This window comes from Lissotriton helveticus, chromosome 4_1 (genome assembly GCF_964261635.1).
Source record: "Lissotriton helveticus chromosome 4_1, aLisHel1.1, whole genome shotgun sequence".
In the NCBI taxonomy this organism is placed as follows: domain Eukaryota; kingdom Metazoa; phylum Chordata; class Amphibia; order Caudata; family Salamandridae; genus Lissotriton; species Lissotriton helveticus.
The window spans coordinates 421,894,788-421,915,632 of NC_136063.1; the positions used below are offsets into that span (position 1 = coordinate 421,894,788).

Sequence of the window (20,845 nt, forward strand, 5' to 3'; positions counted from 1 at the left end):
AAATGAGTAGGGCTATTAAGTTATGGTGAACAAAGTATGGGTTGAAAAATTTACATTGCCTGAATACCGATGACTATCACAGTCATTAGCAGATCAATCAATCCATCAATCAAGGGTTTGTGAAGCGCACTACTCACCTGTGAGGGTCTCAAGGCGCTAGGGCAGGGGCCAGTTCCGGATCAGTCACTACCTCGGATCACTCGAAGAGCCAGGTCTTGAGGTCCTTCCTGAAGGTTCGCAAGGTTGGGGAGCATCTGAAGTGCACGGGGAGCTCATTCTAGGTTTTGGCTGCGATGTAGGAGAAGACTCTCCCGCCTATTCTAGTTCTGCGGATGCGAGGGACTTCTGCCAGGGCGAGGTCAGCGTAGCGAAGGTTCCTTTTGGGTAGGTGGAAGGAGACTCTCTCGTTGAGGTATTTGGGTCCAATGTTGTTGAGGGATTTGTAGGCGTGGGTGAGGAGCTCGAAGGTGACGCTCTTCTCGACGGGGAGCCTGTGGAGCTCTCGCAGGTGTTGGGTCATGTGTACGTGGCGCGGAGTCCCGAGGATGAGTGGCAGCAGCGTTCTAGATCTTGTGGAGTCTGCGTTGAAGACCTCTGTTGATTCCAGCGTATAGGGTATTGCCATAATCCAATCTGTTGGTTATGAGTGCGTGGGTGACGGTCTTTCTGCAGTCAGGGTGGGGGGTTCCATTTGAGGGTCTTGCGGAGGATGCGCAGGCAGTTGAAGCTGGTGGAAGCGAAGGAGTTGATCTGGTGGTTCATGGAGAGGGAGGAGTCGAGGATGATGCCGAGGTTTCATGCGTGGTCCATAGGGATGGGGGTTTCTCGAGGGCTGAGGGCCACCAAGTGGTGACCCAGGTGGGCGTGTAGGGTCCGAGGATGAGGACTTCGGTCTTCTCGGAGTTGAGCTTCAGACAGCTATCCTTCATTCAAGCTGTCAAATTCGTCATTCCTTCCTCCAAGGGAGGTCTGGAGTCTTCGGGTTTCTTCGTGAGAGTGAGGATGAGTTGGGTGTCATCGTAGTAGGATACAATGCTGAGCCCATGCTGTCTGACCATGGCGGCGAGAGGGGCCATGTAGGTGTTTAAGAGCATGGGGCTGAGCGATGATCCTTGGGGTACTCCGCAGACGATGTCAGTGGGTTCGGAGAGGAAGGGAGGGAGTCTGATCCTCTGGGTTCTACAGGCGAGCAAGGATTGGATCCAGTTGAGGGCGGTTCCTTGTATCCCCACTGCGTGAAGTCTGACTGCGAGTGTACGGTGGGAGACGGTGTCGAAAGCTGCGGAGAGGTCTATGAGAATGAGGGGCGCGGTGTGACCCTGGTCGAGTAGCATGCGGATGTTGTCGTTGGCGTCGAGAAGGGCGGTCTCAGTGCTGTGGTTGCTGCGGAATCCAGACTGGGAGGCGTCAAGGATGGAATGCTCTTCGATGAAGGTCGTCAGCTGAGCGTTCACGAGTCTCTCGGTGACCTTGGCCACGAGGGGGGGAGAGAGATGGGCCGGTAGTTTTTCAGGTCAGTTGGGTCGGCCGTGGGTTTCTTGAGGAGTGGTTTATCCTCTGCCCGTTTCCAGCTTTCTGGGAAGATGCCGGACATGAAAGATGGGTTGATGGTCAGTCTGTGTTTGGGTGCGATGGTGGCGGCACTGTGAAATATGTGCGGTTGACCATTTATTGATATTCAGTGTCTCTAAACATGGAAACACAGAAAGCAAAGTTCAGGAAATAGAGCCTCTCTGTCACAAACGGGGCACAACTTTGAGCTGAGCCAAAATCAGAACCTGAGGTAACTCATTTTGCTGTCTGAGAAGAAAACATATTTTAGAACAATATAATATAAACATATTTCCAAAACAGCAGCATGTGAACTTTATTAGAAGCACCATTAGAAGATGGTGAAAGCCAACATACATGGGAAGTCATCTTGGAATGGGCTGTCTCTTAAAGTATAACAAAAAACCTTCAAGGATGGTTGCATATGCATATATGCTACAGCACAGGTGGAAATCTTTGATTTTTATGGGTAAAAATTAAGTTAGACTAAAGTAAGTGTGGGATACGGAGAACATACAAAAAAGCAACTGCCTCTATAACAGTGTGCAACTCCAGGCCCTCACAAATATATATATATATATATATATATATATATATATATATATATATATATATATATATATATATATATATATATATATATATATATATATATATATATATATATATATATATATATATATATATATATATATATATATATATATATATATATATATATATATATATATATATATATATATATATATATATATATATATATATATATATATATATATATATATATATATATATATATATATATATATTTTTTTTTTTTTTTTTTTAAAGAGAGCAGAGCACAGAGGTGGGAAGGGGAGTGCAAGAGTGAAGCTGATGGAGAAGAGGCGAGCCGACGGGGAGCGAAAATTAAAATAATACTTATTCCAGTGGATATTCTAGCCAACCACAGACTCCTAATCTTTTGACTCTCTCCCAGGTAGATCTTGAAACTCCTGCAATAGTTCCTATGCACCGGAAGGTTGTAGCATCTGCCTCTGTTATAACTGAGTCCTGCCTCCAGGACTTGTAGTAGTCATGGTGTGCATAAACAAAATTGGGACCTAATTATTCCCAAAAGTCCACTCCAGTGGGGAGGTGTACAGGCAGTGAAGATCCAGCGTTTAGACAGAATATTCACCTGAAAGAGTTTGACCAGAGATAAATGATAGATACTTCTAAACATAGATTTCTCACCCTGTGAATCAAAGAAATGGCATGTACCAGAAGGTATGTCTGAGAAATGGGCTTGCTGCAGGATGGAGCAGGCAAAATCACTGCTACTGCAAACCTAAGAATTGATGAAGTACAGCCATAGTTGCTTCAGTTCAATATCCAAGCATAGAGGTGTTTATTGTGAGGTCTGAGTGTAAAACTGTGCACTGCTGTGGGGAAAACAGATCCTCCATGTAGAGGGAGCCAATTTGAAAGGCATATATTCAGAGTCTGGAATACAGAGTACCAGGCGTCTGAGCTCAATCTGAAACTATCAGATTTAGCTGTGCTCAGTCCTGCCTGGTCGTTTTTGGCTATTGATCTGGGGGTCGCTCCAGTTTCCAACAAAGTTTTAATTCACCCATGGGCAAAAAAAGAATGGACAGACAGTCCATCACACAGGCACAATTTAAATTTGCTTTTTCGTTAGCTCTAAGGGAGTGAAACTTTGCACAGTTGCCTCCAGTAAGCATAGACATACAACATTGACCATCAAAGTGTCAGGAAGCATTTGGAGGCGTGTCACCCGAAAACCCACAAGTGCAGGCCACTACTACTGTCACCAGTGTTTATGTAAGCACACCACTGTTGTTTAAAAAAATAACTATGAGGGCTCAATCTTGCTGAAACATTTTTCGATAGTACCTTTTGCAACTGGCCTGGCCATACCAAAGTACAGGAACCTCACAGGGAATCTACAATATACAACCGTGCCTTTGTAATTAATGCAAGATGCAAACATTGCAACCTTGACTGGAATGGGGCTTACTACCGTCATGGATAAGCTATTATTTGGACATATAACACATAACACATGAGCACAGAAGCAACCATTCAATGTTCAATTGGAGTAACATAAGCTCTTGCACCCAGGGTCAAGTAACCCTTGTCTGGTGTTTCATTAATTCAGACTAATGCTTCTCTTGCTTTAATTCCAGAATAGATGGATTAGGAACACAATAAGGATACAGGCACAGAACATTTTAATTGCAGAGGAATCCAGTCAACTGATTTGACTGTGTCTTTCATGCAGTTAGGAGCAGCTCATCTAGCAAAGATCAAGTCATTTCAACTGGATTCGTGGATCAATCAACCAGTCCCAGCGAGAGGTGTAAGCCAATAATGAAGACCTCATACGTAGTAGATGTCTTTAGTACTGGAAGATGAAGGACATCATCTATTAGTGTTTACCAAGTGCCCAAACAACATTTTTCAGCAACATGTACAGTTATCCCTGCTCCCAACCAGGACGTGCAAAGAAGAAACTGGGTTCAAACATTGAAGTCATGCTGCATGCGACCAGCAAGTGAGAACTGCCCTGCCCACACTTTGCACTCGGTGGGACCTAGCATGCTCGACAAGGGGCAAGTATCTGTTTGCACAAAGAGAGAAAAGGGAGCAAGGCAAAAACATTCCCTAAAATCGATGCAGTCAGTCGGTGAAGCCTGCAGGAAGCTCACTGGGGTGTGCAGGAGAAGTAGCACACAAGTTACACAACTGAGCTTTAAAAAACTCTACCCAATTCAAGCATGTGAATGATCAGGAACCTGACACAACTTAAATATTGGCGAATGATACAATGGACTATTTTAAAAATGGTCGTTTGCACCACAGAAAAAGCACTGAACTAAATAAACAATGTTATATGTTTAGCTGTGAGTTAAGTTTAAAAATATTTGTTTTCTCTGACTGCCAGGGAATTTTCATCTTTGAGTAATGTGCTTGGCAGCTTCCTGGCATCATAAGTCTGTCTGTTAGCACATAAAACTATCACAAAAACTGACATGGTTTACACTATGGTCCTCCTGAAACAAACACATTCCTGTTTGAAAGCTTTGCATTTGCAGCCAAGAAAATGCATTATTTTGTCATTAGATAGCAAGATATTACGCAGCATCTGTTTTTTATTAGAGCTTAAACAATATTTTATTTCGATCGTTCCCAACAATTCATTAAATTACATTTGAGTTTTACAGAGATAGCAGGAGTGGTAGACTGTCTCTTCATAAATTTTAAAAAATGTGCTAGATAAAAGCTGGCTTAATCTGCTTTTTCTGCCAGTTTACTGGCAAAAGTCAAGACTGTTGGCGTTAAAAATGAGTTACCATTTTCTATTTTTAAAAAGGTTTTCCAATGCCATGCTGGTGTTTGAGAATACTTTGCGATGCCAGAATTTCTACTAAGCTCATGAAAGGACAAGAGGAATCTATTAAAGTTGTGAGAGAGGAAGCCAGGGGCAGGAGAGAGATGTAAACAAGAATCTGAAGAGTAAATGCACCCTAGCCAAACTCCGAAAACATTCAAACCAAGCTATCTGCAAACAAAAGGGGGCGACAGGCCCTCGTAGTAACCACAGACTCTCCCTTTTGGAAGGTTTAGCCAAGTTCAAGTCTTAAGAATTGTTCTAAGAAACCACTTTTTCCTGTTCGACTCACACCCTGAATTTATTTTAAAAAAATGTCCGTTGCAAATGGATTTTTAAACTGTAGCGTGCCACCTGCCACACATCACTGGTCAAACATGCGCATTACTATATCCAACCTGTATTCCACCCCAAATTAAAGTATTGTATGTTCTGGCACTGCACTGAAAGCCACTCTGGCAACATTTCTCTTCAAAAAGAACTGTGAACATTTAAGTAGTTGTCAGTTATTTTTCATTATTTATTTATCAGAAGTCTTACAATTTGTGCTCAAAGATGTTCAATTAAAATAATCGGTTTAAAACATCAAATTATACTTTATAAGTGATAACACAATGCATTTAGCGCTTAGAACTCTTATTCAGGGGCTTAAATCCCACAAGGTTTCTTAGGAATAATACAAACAGTGATACTTATAGTTTCTTAATAGAGATAATAATAAATCCTAATATCATGAATGAACGCCATGTGTAAAACACTCTGTGTGTTTATACAACTGAGGATCTTATGCAAAGCTAAACATTTAAAATCAACCATTAAATATTTGTTGGTTTAAGCCCCGAAAATCATCTGGTACATCTTCAAGCACTCAGGCGTTCGTGATTACAACTGTCCTTGTATGTAATAGTATCTGTCACTTAAATATGCTTGTATGCTCATTGCTTTACGGTTAGTCTCTCCAGTGTATTCACAGAACTGCGAAAGCAAGTGCACGTTGGTGCATACAGACCTAAAAGCACATATCTGTTTGCTTAACTTGGATCCTTAGACCTTTAATCCTGCACAGAAGGAAAGGAATTAACCGATGCGCTCAATTCTGAGTCTCTATTTATGTATGTGTCTGCCTACACCTCAAATGGATACTCACTCCACTGAAGGTCTACAGCTCAAATCTTAACCTGCAAGAAGTATTGTGGAACGTAAGAATCAATAAGCTCAAGGCTATACAGTTAGGCGGTAATCACAGGTATCAACACAGAACGCAACCAGTCGAGAAATTAATGCAGGATCCAATAAGGACAACACCATACAGTCAAGTGATAACTGTCAGAATCAAGAAGCAAAATACAATACCATCTAGAGAGGTACAAGATAAGATAAGTGATTGAGTTTAATATAAATATAGACTATATAAGTGACACAACTCCACTAAAGGTGATTGGTGTAACGAAGAGAAATCTGAATAAAGCCTAAATGTTTAATTAAAAACTGATAACCAAAATTATCACCTGTAGTCTAACAGCCATAAAACCCTATACATTTGTTAAGAGGTAAAAAAAAAAAAGTACAACTCATAAAAATCATCTTGAAGAAGTCAAATTGTCTAACAGAGGATCCAGGGCTTCTGTCGGCTAGTGACATTGTGACCATCAGTAAAGACCTGAATCCAAAAGATCCCTAAGCCACAGTCCGGATCTGATTGATTATGTTTCTCGCCTCCTGGGGCTCTGCAAGCCAGGATCCTTAGAATGGCTGTCAGCGACATAGGTTGAACTAAACAACATTCTCTTGCACTTCTGACTCTGCTTACCTAAAAACAGGCACATTGTTTTCTTAGCATTTTACATCAAAGCAGGGTGACTAGACTTGGCGCCTGAGATGCATTGGCTACTTTTTGTGCCACCTACACAGGTCCTCTAGTACTTTTTTTGGATACACGCTTCTGTTTGTTTTAGGCAGGGTTCCTGCCAGGGTCTCTATACTCTGGACTAGCAAGCCTTCTCGCCCATCAGGCATGAAAGAGAATAAACTCAAAGCTGATGTAACTCCCTCTCCGAGAGACAGTCTTAGGCAAACCATGTACAGGCTTTGTGGCACTTAGCCGAGCCAACAATCGGAGAAACCCACAAACAGAGGCTGGATATACTCTTTAGTCCCCTAAACTTTGCACGATATTACCAAACAGACTTCCAAGTGTCCTATTCCTCTATTATTATTCCCCTACTCTAAAAACAGACTCATACAATCCTGAATTACTATGAGCCCTTAACAGGACTGACAAACACTGTGACGAGGGGGTGCACTGCAATATGTTGTCGCTTGGTTTAACTGGAACGTTCTCTAGATTCAATCAGTTAGGGTGCTCCTGCAGGAGGCGTGTCCGTCCATACACGTCGAGTTATAATAATGAGATGTGCAAACACAAAATGTGAGAGCATCCCTGAATAGGGCACGCCATAGGTTCTCACAAGGAAGACTCCTCAGAAGGTTTCTTTAAGATTTATGCATTTTATTGTTCCAAAATGTGTTTATTTTCTTCTTGATATTCAATTCATATCAATCTTTATGTGCATTCAACACAGTTCATCATTGAAAACCATTATTTCATACTACGTATTCCTGGATACTCCAATGCATTTCGGGCAGCCTTGCCCTTTGTCAAGGAGCGCTGAAAACATAAGGATATAGCAATCAAAAAGCATATACTGCATAGTAGTAATGTAACCATAAAGAGGTGCAATGACACTAAAATCAACCCCAGTGTTGTGATATGTACGTGCAGTACGGTACTGGTAACCCGCGTGTGAAGAACAATCGTGGTGATTGTGTACCAAAGTTAAAACAAACATCAATCAAACAAACGAAAAACGCAAGGAAAAGGTTGCACTCTCACGTCACAAGTAATCAAGAGTGTTTGTTAAAAAAGACATGCAAAATAATGAGTCTCGGTAAAGCCCCCGGGTGGAGACGCTAAAGATATCACAAACGGAAACGTTTTTTAACTTTGGTACACAATCACCACGATTGTTCTTCACACGCGGGTTACCAGTACCGTACTGCACGTACATAGCACTGAACACTGGGGTTGATTTTAGTGTCATTGCACCTCTTTATGGTTACATTAATACTATGCAGTATAAGCTTTTTGATTGCTATATCCTTATGTTTTCAGCGCTCCTTGACAAAGGGCAAGGCTGCCCGAAATGCATTGGAGTATCCAGGAATACGTATTATGAAATAATGGTTTTCAATGATGAACTGTGTTGAATGCACATAAAGATTGATATGAATTGAATATCAAGAAGAAAATAAACACATTTTGGAACAATAAAATGCATAAATCTTAAAGAAACCTTCTGAGGAGTCTTCCTTGTGAGAACCTTTGGTGTGCCCTATTCAGGGATGCCCTTAACAGGACTGCCATGTTCTTGTTCTAATGCAGAACTCGAATCGCAATATGATCCCCTGCAGTGGTCCACAGTTTGACATACAGTATGAAAATCTATAACTTTGTTTGGCTCAATTTTTCAAAACATCAATAACTGAACAACCATTCAATTTTGACTATAGTGTGGACCATTTATTCAACACTATCCTACAACAGGTAAATCATGAGACAGACAATAAAAGTAGAAAACACTCTCAAGATAATGACTGAATGAACTAATCAATTTTTATAGTGAGTGTCCAGGAGCTGAGGCTAATGCAGATTCAATGTGGCGTGTTATAATCTGAATAAATTGTTTTTGAACAAATTCCGAAAAGGATGTCTCATCCAGCATATTTCTTAGTTGAAGAGGTAGCTGTTTCCAAATTAAAGTGACTTGTACCGAAAAGGATGAGCCGCCCTGTCTCTTTTACTTGAAGTGCAGAACCACTAGTAACTGAGCATCCCTCGAGCAAAAGAGCCTTGAAGGGCAATATTCTTGAATCCTGGTATTAAGATATTGAAGTCCTGATCCATGAAAAGTTCGGTAAGCAATTCTTAGGATTTTGAATGTGATTCCTTTGCTCACTAGTAACCAGTGCAGCTGTTTTCGGAACCGAGACACAGAAGTCCATATTGTGAGTTTGTACAAGAGGCGGACTATGGAATTCTGTACCACTTGGAGCCGATGTATAAGATACTTCGGTAGACCCAAGTAAAGAGCGTTGGAATAGTCTTCTAACCTGGAGAGAATCTGCGCTTGGATCACTATTTTCTGACCATCCGACAACAGAAAATATAAAAACGTTTTAGAATCCAGAATTAAGATTTCATTACAGAAGCAATCTAGGCTTTAAGGGAAAGATGATCATCGAAAAACATCCCGAAAGTCCTGCCCACTTCAATAGGAGGAGGGGGGCGAACAGGCTCCTGGCCAGAAAACTGTCTACCTGGTTAGTGGGTCTGAGCCACCCAGCCTATAGTAATTCTTCCATATGTGTTCACCTGGCATGTTACATGCTTCTCTGTCCAAGGCGTCTGTGCCTTTGCCCAGTGAAACATGCCATTATCACTTCACTGTTGAAGAAACCAATGGCAGACCTTCCCATCTTGGCCAATTATAAAAATCAATTTCTAACCTTCCTTTTCCTAGCAAAATTCAAGAAGAAAAATAATGGGACAGAAAATGTCCCGGTTTGTCTTTGATGAGCATGCACCCCCAACCTGAGTTCATCATAGCAAGTCCTGCATTTTCTGACTTTCAGGGCTGATGAGGCCGACAGTGGGTTACATGGACAAGATTATAGTGGCAGGACAGGTCTTTTTACATGTATTCTGGCAGGGGAAGTCAGCAACTGGCCTCTGCTATGTTTTAAGTTTGTTTGCTAGTCCCCTGAAACCAGGTTTTTTCCTCCATCTATGTGGAACAAGGATGACACCTGTACATGTGTTACTTCAGTGTGTAGATGATGTATGCGCAGTGTGTATGTTGCGTGTGGTCACGCAGAAATCCATCAACAGATCAGGACAATTTCCCTGGGGGATTCCCTTGAGAGGGCAAGATCTATTTTTGGCCGGTTAATGACTGGGATCTGTCTGTGCTGAAAGAGCAGGGGCTGTTCAGTCGCAGTCGCACGATGAGCAACAATTCAAAAACTAGTTTAACATTTAGAGTTCACTTTGAGTCTTATGCACAGTACTGAGTTGTGCGTTGAAGTAAAGCCCTTTTTCCTAAAACCACTGGCTGGATATTGATTTACTGGCTGCTCCTAGATGATCTTTTGAATTCGAAGACACTAACTCCACACCCTCCTCCTGAGTAACCAATGGATTGCTCAGCTTTGCGACTTTGAGGGTTACGGCTAAAGAGGAGCTCTTGGTGCCCAGTTTTGGGCTCAGTCCCAGGACAACCATGGTAAGAGGCTCTAAATGTCACACTCTGAGCCCAGTAACCCCTGATTGATCTGGGACTCCTGCCCTGGGTCGCCTGAAAAGGTTCCACAAAGAATTAATAACGGACCTTCAAGAATGAGTGAAGCATCCCCGTCTCCTACAAGACCATCAAGCAGTTTACATACGGGTGCAATACAGAAACTGCTCGTCAATATTAGAAAACAAGACCATTACAAAACAATGGGGAAACCCAGTAGACCGTAGGACCTGGGTAAGGCATGGTACAGAACACAATTGGTCCCAACAGGAATTATTCAAGTCAAATAATACATTGTACCCCACACCATGAATAACATACACTTCAATTAATTAAGTTCCCAATTTTGTATTGAATATATAGTTATACAATATATTATATCACAAAGTTGCTTCACGGAGGGGTAGTGGGGGCCTGGAGCAGTGTTGTGGACGGGGTGAGGGGAGGCCTGGGGAGATCTAGGGGCCAAGCAAATGGTCAAGGGAAAAAGCAAATGAAATAACAGGACTGCAAGAAAGTGAAGCAATGGGAGTTTCATTGAATAAGTAAACACAACACTTAAGGAGTGCTCTCTAAGTATAAATAACCGGAACAGTAAGAACACACGTAAGAGGGCCTGTTCTCATGGGAGGATACAAAATCCCAAAAGGAGGGACTACTAAGTGTATTCACCAATGAAAAGTCAACATTTCTAAAGAACAGGAACCAATGAAAAAGATGGGCATTTTTTCTAGCCCATTTCCTAGATACAGCATGTTTCGAAGTGACTGTGCAAGCGCTGCCTAGGCGAGACCCAAAAACTCCCTAGTGAATGCAAGTAAAATTGAGCCTCTCAGCAGCCTATGATACTGTGACCCATGAGATTTCACTGAAAAGATGCAATCCACAGACAGGCTATTGGGCATAGTCATGGATAGAATCTGCTCTTTACTCTAAATCCATCCGAAGGTCATGTTCATGGGATCAGAAGAGTCAATACTTTTAATAGTGACAAGAAATGCTCCATAGGCATTTATCCTACCACACATGATGTTCAATATCTACACATATTTGAACGCCATCAGATTAATTTTGAGGTGCACACGTAAGAGACCCAACTTCACGTCTATTTGGCAAATGAATTAGAGGACTCGCGCAAACATTATAGAATGACCATATCACATAAACTAGCATTATGAAATAAATCAGTCATTACCTGAATAAAGTGAAAACAGATATTGAAAATGGGAGGATCACAGAACATTCTATGCTTCCTAACTTGATGCAAGAGGCCCGCTCCGAGCCACCTCATAGAAAATAAGAAACGTGGGTATTACATTTGACACAGCGCTTTCAAATCAATGATGCTGTCATGGATATCAAACTTCAATTGTTCTGCAACAATAAGGAAAAGCCTTCCACTCCTTGAAAATGACCTACTAGATAGAGCTGAACGCAAGCAGTTATGATGGGTGGACTGGAGTATTGTAACGTGGTCTATAAAGGGCTCCTAAAACTCTTACTAAAAGATTTCAATGTTCTTACTGAACACAAAAAGATTTCAATGTTGCAAACTGAGGTGACAAAACTTTGCTTAACCTTCATTTGGAAAAGGAATCACGTACAACTAGTTGAAAGCTCTCCACTGGCTCCCAGTGGTGCAGAGAATGAATTCAAGGACTACTGTAACCCAGGCCCGACTACTATCAAAAGTTGGCCTTCACTATGCTCTAGCCAGAAACCTTAGTCAACTAGGCTGAAGTGGCTTCAGCAACAAGCCTTAAGATGACAAACATCTGACAGCACATCATTGGGCGTCCAGGGACACAGACACTGGAAGAGCAATATAAAGCCCAACAAAAACGAAACCCACCCATGTTCTACCAAACAGTGCACATTTGTAAACACCACATGTTGGTATAGTTATGCAGAGTTTAGTGTAAGTCACCTGGTGGTAAGTCTGGATCGGTGGGGGCAGTCTGCTGGATGCGACGAGGCTTGGTCACAGATTTGGAACTTTCTGTGGTACTGCGGTTGGTCGAGCTGGAGCCACAGCTTTCATGGTCATCCTGCAAAACAATGGCCTGAGTTAGTAATGCATAGAAGGGATGGGAATGCTACAGGATACAGTGGTTTGTTATGTACTTCAGTTGTGTGATAAATCAAGCACTTGCATTCAATTTACATTGAACAACAGACATTCAGCTTCCTCAGGACAAGACGTGCACACTTCTTCCTTCAGCGCATCTTTTAATTTTATTTTAAAGGTTTTATATAGCGCTGGCTAGACCCGGAGGTATCAGAGCGCTTTACATGAGTATTCAGACCATAATTGCAGGTTACATTGTTACAAAGGTTACAGACTTATAAGAGCCTGGCAACATAGTGACAAGTAAGGTCGAGACAAACAAAAAGGACATATACATAAGGGAAAAAGCAGACAAGGGGAGAGATTCAGGGGAGGAGGGGGTAAGAGCAGGGGAAGAAGACAGAGAATGGAGGAGGGAAGAGGAGAGGAGGGTGAGAGACACAGCATGGAAGAAAGAGGTGGGGTGACGGGGACACAAACCGGAAGACGAGTCAGAGCTGCATCCAAAGTCCAGAAAACTGTGATCCCAAGGGAAGTGGTACCATATTCCCCATCGCTGTTGCAAGAGGCTCCCTATACGCAGTGGACTCTCTCAGAGGGGTCTCTGAGACTCCAAGGCCTACATACTGGATCCTTTCCCAAAAAGGGGAGAGGGAGTGCTTTGGCAAGGGGTGCCATACCACACCTCAACTGTGAGTGGCACCCTGGGCGCTGTGGACTCTCTCAGCTGGTTCGCTGAGACTCCAGAGTATAAATATTGGATCTTTCCCCAACAAGGGGAGAAGGAGTGCTTAGTCAAAGGGTACAAAAGGACAGGGGTCTAGGCGGTGTAGTGGGCAAGGGGAAAGATTCAGGAGAGAGGGGATAGGGGGTTAAGGTCCAAAGTACCACCAGCATTTACTAGTTACCTGCCCTGGGGCACCGGGTGCAGAGGTGCTGGTCGGGTTGGTAGCTGTGTGCGCTACGCTGGTGGAAAGGAGGTAGGGATATCTAGAAACAGGTTGCAGAGGGGGACTTGGGTACAAGTTCAGGAGCTCCCAATGGGGGGCTCGGATCAAATGGGTCCTGGGAACAAGGGGGCACAGCCAGTTTGTCTGTGCCGCGGCTGTGGTCTGGAATGGCGGGGGTACAGCTTTCGAATTAAGAACTGCACCAATGAAGTGCATACTTTCAGAAATATGTAATCCTAGTATTGCTGGAAGGTTACAGCAGCAAACGAAACATAAAGCCATTTACACCATGGTGCAAAAATCAGGTTTAAACACAACACGGCAATTCCGGATACGACATCTTTCTGAAAATGTTTTGTGTCCGAGTTAAAGTTGTGAACAAAAATGAGGGACAACATGTGCGACCGGTATTTGCACCTATTTTGCGTAGGTTATTATTGCATTTTCTGCGTTTCATAGGCGAAAACAATTGTGGTGAGCACTAACTAGGAACGTGAGAAAACAGGCGCCGATGCCATGCTTAGAGCCAGTATGTAAGAATAACAGACACAGTTTAAGTAAGTCTTTACACAACAAACAAAAAAATTGAATTAAAAAAATACCTTAGGCAATACTGCGAATTTAAAAAAAGGGAGAAAAAAAATCCTCGCCATCTTCCTAACCCCCTAAAAGGTCAACACTGTCCCTTATAAACGATGGGATGCTACTCACCCAAACCACAAAAAACTTAAGAAGAAAAAAACGTACACTAGAAAAATAAACAAGGGAAACCCAATCTGCCTTTATCAGGTCAGGCTAAGCATTTGCTTACAAAACAATCCCCAACAGTTCGGACGTGTCAGAAAACTGTCCTCTAAACCACAACTAATTACAGATGCCCCGCGAAGCAAGACAATGTCGGGGCCTTAAAACAGCAAACTACTCCAAACAGATAAACACGACCCTTCCACGCCTTCCTCGTGCTCCCGCCAGGGACACCTCTGCCATGTCACACACCAGACTTACCTCAACCCAGACACCACCGAGTCGAGAAAAAAAACAGAAAGTGCCCGCACCCATCTGCTGCAGGATCTTATCTTATCCGCCCTGTGGCTTTCACACGCCGAACCATGCGTGAACCCAGCAGCAGCGGCGCATGCTGTACGTATGAAGAAAGGTACAATAACACCAGCAGTGTGAATAATCGGTAGAACAGAATTACTGCAACGTCTCCCAGAGGTGAACATGGGGCTAGCCTTTGGGTAAGAGCCTATCCAGGAGAAAAGGCTACATATTCAGAAATCACGACAAAAGGTCAAAACGTGCACACGGGTGATTACAACTCAATAATACAATAAATGTACTCTGGAAACAGAACGTATAAATGAGACGGTTACCACCAACCAGCATTTTAGGAAATGGCGGGTATTTTTGTCAATCCCGGAATAAAATGAAGAAAAACAGAAACATCTAGAAATATATTCCTTGAGAAATATACGCTTAAAACTCTACACACAAGGAGAAAAAACACTTCAGAAGATTTCCAAATTGTATTCACGAACTTACCACAACTTTAAAATATAAAGTAATGACCTGGCCAGTAAATCCCCCAGAAAAGTAGCAACGTCATAGGGGTATATTTATTCAAACGAACTGGGACCCACAAGAACAACAAGTGGCTGTGCAGTGAAGGTCGGTCTTGCCTGACATTTACTTGTGGAGAATGCCTACCCACAAGTCTGCTTTTACAACGCAGCCACGGTACGTGCTATATTTCCGAACAGGGTTTGGGAAATGGGGGTGACCTTTTTATAGTGATAAATATGTGAATCCGCGCTTATTAGTGCTGCCTTTTAAATGTACTTTATTGGGCCATATTTATTTCCACTGTCATTGTAAATTAATCTATGCCATGGCACTGAAAATAAACACAGGTTCGTGTGGCTCACTGGTTAGAGGTGGCAGACCCGGAAGCAGAGGACGGCCTGGGACCAGGGTTCAATTCCCGACGCGGCAGGGTCGTGGACCAGGGTCAGCGGACTTGATAATTCTCGCTTCGGTGCCTACTCTAACCAGGGATCACACTCGGCAACTCTGGGCATTAGCTTGCCTCATCTCCACAACGGCCCCCCACATACACTGGGGATGCCTGGTTTCACCTTGGAGATACCCAGCAGGGATAATCTCGCAGGGAAAGCCGGGACGGGTTCCCCAGTGGTCTACAGCGATGGGACGCCCCATTGCTGGGGTAGCCGTGCGCTTTACAAGACAACCTAACATAACATAACATAACATAACATTTACTACTTGAGTGGAAAAGGTCAGATTCCATGATATTACCACCGCTAAATGAGTCAGATTCCTAGTAACTGTGATTTTATTCACACCGCGGATTTAAGTGATTCAGCTCTGGTTATTTAAATATGTTTGCTTATAACTACTGCATATGAAAAAACATTGTGGGGAAAAGTATACATGCAGATATGTTGAGTGCAATATACTATGACCATTGTACAGGGAGGGCTTCACGACCAGTCGTATCTTCACCTCGCAGAAATTGTAGCCACTAAATTAGTAGCAGTAAATTAGTGCTTGGAAGCTACTATAAAGAAATTAAGTGAGCAAAAAAAACTATTTTGTGGCAAAAATTCTAATGGCAGGCAACCACTCTAGAGATATTTTCAAAATTGTGAAGTCCTTCTCAGTGCCTGAAGCTGGTTCTAATGAGAAACCACCCTCTGAGGAATGGTGTGAGACGCTCGCCTCATTCTTCCAGGAAAAAATATATTCCACCCCGGCCAGTCTCTCACCACCTACGATGGGATGTGACACATCAGGCCCTGCCTTATATGTGGCAATAATCAGGATATATTGAACTACAGCCCACCCTCCATTACGGATATATGTTCTCTGAACTTTTTTGACCCAATCTCTCTGCAAGACTCTTTGAGGGCCCTAAAAGGCCTTAAATCTGGCTCTCCATTGGACACTGCCCCCGCTTCCATTCTGGTCTTGGGAGCAGAAGCCATTAATCCATCCATAAACCAGTTTTTATTCAACTCCTCCCTCTCGTCTGCATTGGTTCCCACTAAATGGAAACAAGCAAAGGTTATTCCATTGCTAAAAAAGGCCCAGGCTAATTCCCCGGACCCTGCCAAATATAGGCCTATCTCCCTTCTCCAGGTCTTTTCAAAGCTCCTAGAGAAACATGTGACCGCAGCTATCTTCCTTTCTAGAAAAACCCTGCCTACTTCACCCTAGCCTGTCAGGCTTCCGACCTAACCATAGCATGGAAACCGCTCTACTGGAGGTGGTCAATTCCATTAGGCTAAGTCTGGAGGCAGGCGAGAGAGCGTTGCTGATCTTGTTAGACCTATTGGCCGCTTTCGATATGGTCTCGCACCAGATGCTCATGCGATTGGCCTCAGGGGTCTGGCCTGGAAATGGCTGGCAGCTTCTTGTCTGTTGAAGATTGGGGTCTACAGGGTTCGGCCTGGAGTCTGACCTTGTTTAACATCTACCTCACACCCCTGGCTGCCTTGGTTGAATCGTTTGGGGCCAAAATTGTGCCCTATGCAGATGACACTCAGCTGCTGTTTACGTGGAAGAACAAGCCCTGTTATAGTATGTTAATTAGTACCTGCCTCTCAGCTGTTTTCGGGTGGCTGGCTGTGAATCAGTTGAAATGTAATGCAGGGAAGGCAAGGGCGCAGAGATACCGCTGCAGGTCTTCTGACCAGCGGACGCTCCAGCCCCCGCAGCTAATGACTCTGTGGTGAAAAACCTGGGGTTCAAATTTGACAACCAGTTGCTATTCCGTGCCCAAGTTAACGCTGTAGTGGCACCTGCTTTACTCTGTTGCGTCTTATGCAAAAAATCTATTTTTTCTGTTGAGAGCTGTCAGACAACAGGTGATTCAAGCCCTGATTATATCTCGGCTGGACTATGGGAATGGCCTCTATCTGGGCATGCCTTGTATGTTGTCTGGTTCCGCCTATTCGATAGACAGGATCCCCGTACTTTGGCCCGTCTTTATCGCGATTTCGTATTGACCGAAGCCCCTGGAAGTTTGAAGCAAGGTTGCATGTGCCGAACTGACAGTTCTCCCAGTTTGATCGTTTTTCAGTCGGACAGCTGCCAGACTTACGCTGCAAGTAAAAGCGGCACCCTGCTTTCATGCAGTTCATCGTAATTTAAGATTGGCTGAGCTTTTTAATCGGTTTGAAGCACCAATGCTCTTCACTGAATAACGCGACGTGTGTCTATTGGTCCAATTGATTTGCTATAGCCGCAAGATTCGCTATTTGCGGAGACCATTAATCGCCTTGAAGTACCATGCTCTGCACTGAATAAATGTGACGTGTTTCTGTCGGTGCAATTTAATTGCTACATACGTAAGACTCGCTATTACATTTTGTAATATACAGATTGAAAATATCACCAGTCCTGAAGATGGTCTCGTCAAGTAGTTTGTAGGAGACCGAAACGTCGACCTCCGCTTCATCCTGTTTGTTTTTTCAATATACTTTTGGGATAGGCGTCAATAGGTTCTGTTGAGTTGTTTGTACATATATTTAGTGTCAACCTTCAGTCCTATGTTTTTTCCTGTATATCATATGAATCAGTTTTAATTGTCTGATAAAATCCTATTTTCTATACACCTTGCGTTTGCCTATGTTTGTCATATATGTAGTCATGTTTGTGTAATTTTATTTGTATTCAGTTGAATTGGGTTCCAATGAGAATAATTAATTGATTCTCCAGAAATCACATTGTTAATTAAGAAACTTTACTTAAACGAATTCCCTTGAAGGCACTTTTTACCCTTTCTGTTATATGCTGGACATGCTTCAGCTTGTCCAGAATGCAGCAGCCCGCACCATCTTTCAGCTCCCCTGGAATGCGCATGTGACTTACCTTCTGAGGAGTCTCCACTGACTCCCAGAGAGGAAAAGAGTAATCTTTAAGACTCTGCTCGTTACCCTGAAAACCGTATATGGGACAGGACCAGGGTATATCAAAACGCAAGATTTCACTTTATGCCCTACAAAGAAATCTCAGTTCCTCTAACCTGCTGCTAACTAACATCCCCAGTATTAGAAAGTCTAGGACAGGGGGCAAGGTTTTTTCGCCCCTCCACCTGAGAAACGTTGAATCCACACCTCTGTTCTGCACGAAACTGAAAACTTGGCTCTACTCATGCCCATAACCTTCCTTCCCCTGCTGCTACCCTTTCAGCTCTTAGCGCCAGGACACTCCCTGGAGTAACAGTGCGCTCTATAAATACCCCCACATAGACATATACTCCCCACATTCAACAATGGTAATATAAATGCAAATTATACTCTTCGGAGAAATATATATATATGTGTATTAATTACCTACTTGCGGTCGGTGTAGGAAGTTATAGTTATTACCTAGTTTCCATAGAAAAACATTTTTGACTTGGCTATAACTTTGGCGTTGTTTCACCAATCTTCATGAAATTTTCCCCAAAAAGTGCCAAGGTAGGTTCTGGTTGTCATGGAAAGGTTGAGGGTGATCAGTGAAGTGGGGGGTGGGGGATTTGGGGCACAAAATAAGGTAGGGTTTTTAATGTTAATTCCCATAGGAACCATTAGCCACACCTACAGCCCGAACTGCTGAACGGATTTACACCAAATTTGGCAGGGAGGTAGATGTTGGTTCAAGGAAATACCTTTTGCCTATTTGGTGTAAATCTGTTCCATAGTTTGAGACATTTAAGCCGTAAATTATACTGAGATCTCTAGTCGTGAAGCCTTCGCAAACAAAGACGAGCTTGTGCAGGGGAATACAATGCTCTGATTGGCTGCTAACACTTCAACCAGGAAGTGTCAGCAGCCATCTTGGGACTCGGCTTTACTGAGTCCCCCCAAAAATAAGTGGAAATAAAGAAAAGGGTGCAGGGTAGGAATAACCCCGCGCCCAAGCCATGGTCTTGGGGTCCCCCTGGGTCATGCCACTGCATAAAAGCATTTTAAAAAAGCACAAAAATTCTGTCGCAAACTTTGCAATATTTGCGGCAAAAAAAAAAGCAAGCACTGACTCCTGCACTTGCTTTTAAATAACCCCCAGGTGGGCCAGATCCCAGGGGTATGTAATAAATATAGGAGGGGGAAACACGGGGCCAACCTACTAGGGCTTATCAAAGCCCCAGCGACCGCCACCTCCAAGGGGCACATTTCATTATTATTGCGGGTGAGGCAACTGGACTCACCGATGCACCGCCACCTCCCAGAAGAACCGTTGAGTCATCGAAGAGGATCGATGGCGCATCAGACGCCGTGGCATAACCAGGAAGCGTGTCGCAGGGCCTGTCGCGGCTTACATTGTTGTCGAAGCGCCTCGCATCGCCAGAGAAGAGGATCGACATCGCATCACACGCCGCTACATCACCGGGAACTGTGTCGCAGGACCGGTCGCTGTCCACATCGTGTCGCACCAAGAAGAAGACGCCATCTTTGTTTCTTTGCACCGGATCTTCATCGCATCATGGCGTTGCGGGCCGCAGCAGGCGCTGCGGAATGGCTACCCCCTATCCATCCTCCATCCGGCCTACCCATCAGGATACTTAATCTACAAACTTACCTCTGACCGTGGAGACCTAGCTTTTTGACCGATGCCCGGTGGAGCTACCTGATAGCTAAAGAGGAGATGGGCGGTGGACTTCTCCCTCGGCCGTCACCTACCCAGCCGGACTCTGGGCAGACTTTCCTTTGTCTCTCCGTCGCATTCTCCCTCCTACCCATTTACCCTACCCCCTGCCCCCCCATGCTCCATTTATCTTGTCCACTATGCTCTCTAAATGTTTTCCCATTGAGGCCTAGCTATTTGGCCGATGACCTGTGGAGCTACCTGATAGCTATGGAGGAGATGGGCTGTGAACTTCCCCCTAGGCTGTCACCTACCCAGCCAAACTCTGGGCAGACTCTCCTTCGTCTCTCCATCCTATTTCCCTCCTACTCCTTTACCCTACACCCTTTCCCTTCTAAGCTCCACTCATCTCATCTTCTACGTTCGTCAAATGTTTTTCTATTAACTGATGTAACTTATAACTTAAGTAATTTAGTCGAACCTTATGTAAAGTGCTCTGATAACTCCGTGTGTGTATATATATATATATATATATCCCAAAAAATGGTTGTAGTCCTGCAAGGCTAAGACCTAGAAAAATCTCCTCGACCTAACTGCAACCTACTTGACCTCCATCTCGGAAAGCGGAGCAAATGTGACAAGATAAGATTTAAAAGCATCTTTATTGCTCATTCACTTTGTGAGCAATACAAATGCCTTTCAATCTTGTTATCTTGTTACGTTTGCTCCGTTTTCAGAGGACAAAAGCTAGTTTGTCTTCTTACTCGCCAGAAAGGGCAAGTAGGACCTAAAAACAGCTTGCCCTCATTAAATTTAGCTTTCAAATGCGAGCGGTCGAGTGAAATTTTCGAATATATATATAACTAATCTGTCCAGCGTGGACTGAGAAAATGAAGGGAGGATTTGGTGTAAATCTGTTCAGCCGTTT

At 43.4% G+C, this 20,845-nt stretch overlaps 1 protein-coding gene across 7 annotated transcripts in view; it reads right to left on the reverse strand.

Moving 5' to 3' along the window:
• Positions 1 to 20,845, reverse strand: part of VPS13B (vacuolar protein sorting 13 homolog B) — a 3,181,000-nt gene that overhangs the window by 3,005,668 nt on the left and 154,487 nt on the right. For all 7 annotated transcript variants that reach the window (XM_078686964.1, XM_078686965.1, XM_078686963.1 and 4 more), the window contains exon 4: positions 12,233 to 12,353. In XM_078686964.1, coding sequence (XP_078543090.1) covers positions 12,233 to 12,353 — 121 coding nt within the window. The remainder of the gene's footprint in view (positions 1 to 12,232; positions 12,354 to 20,845) is intronic.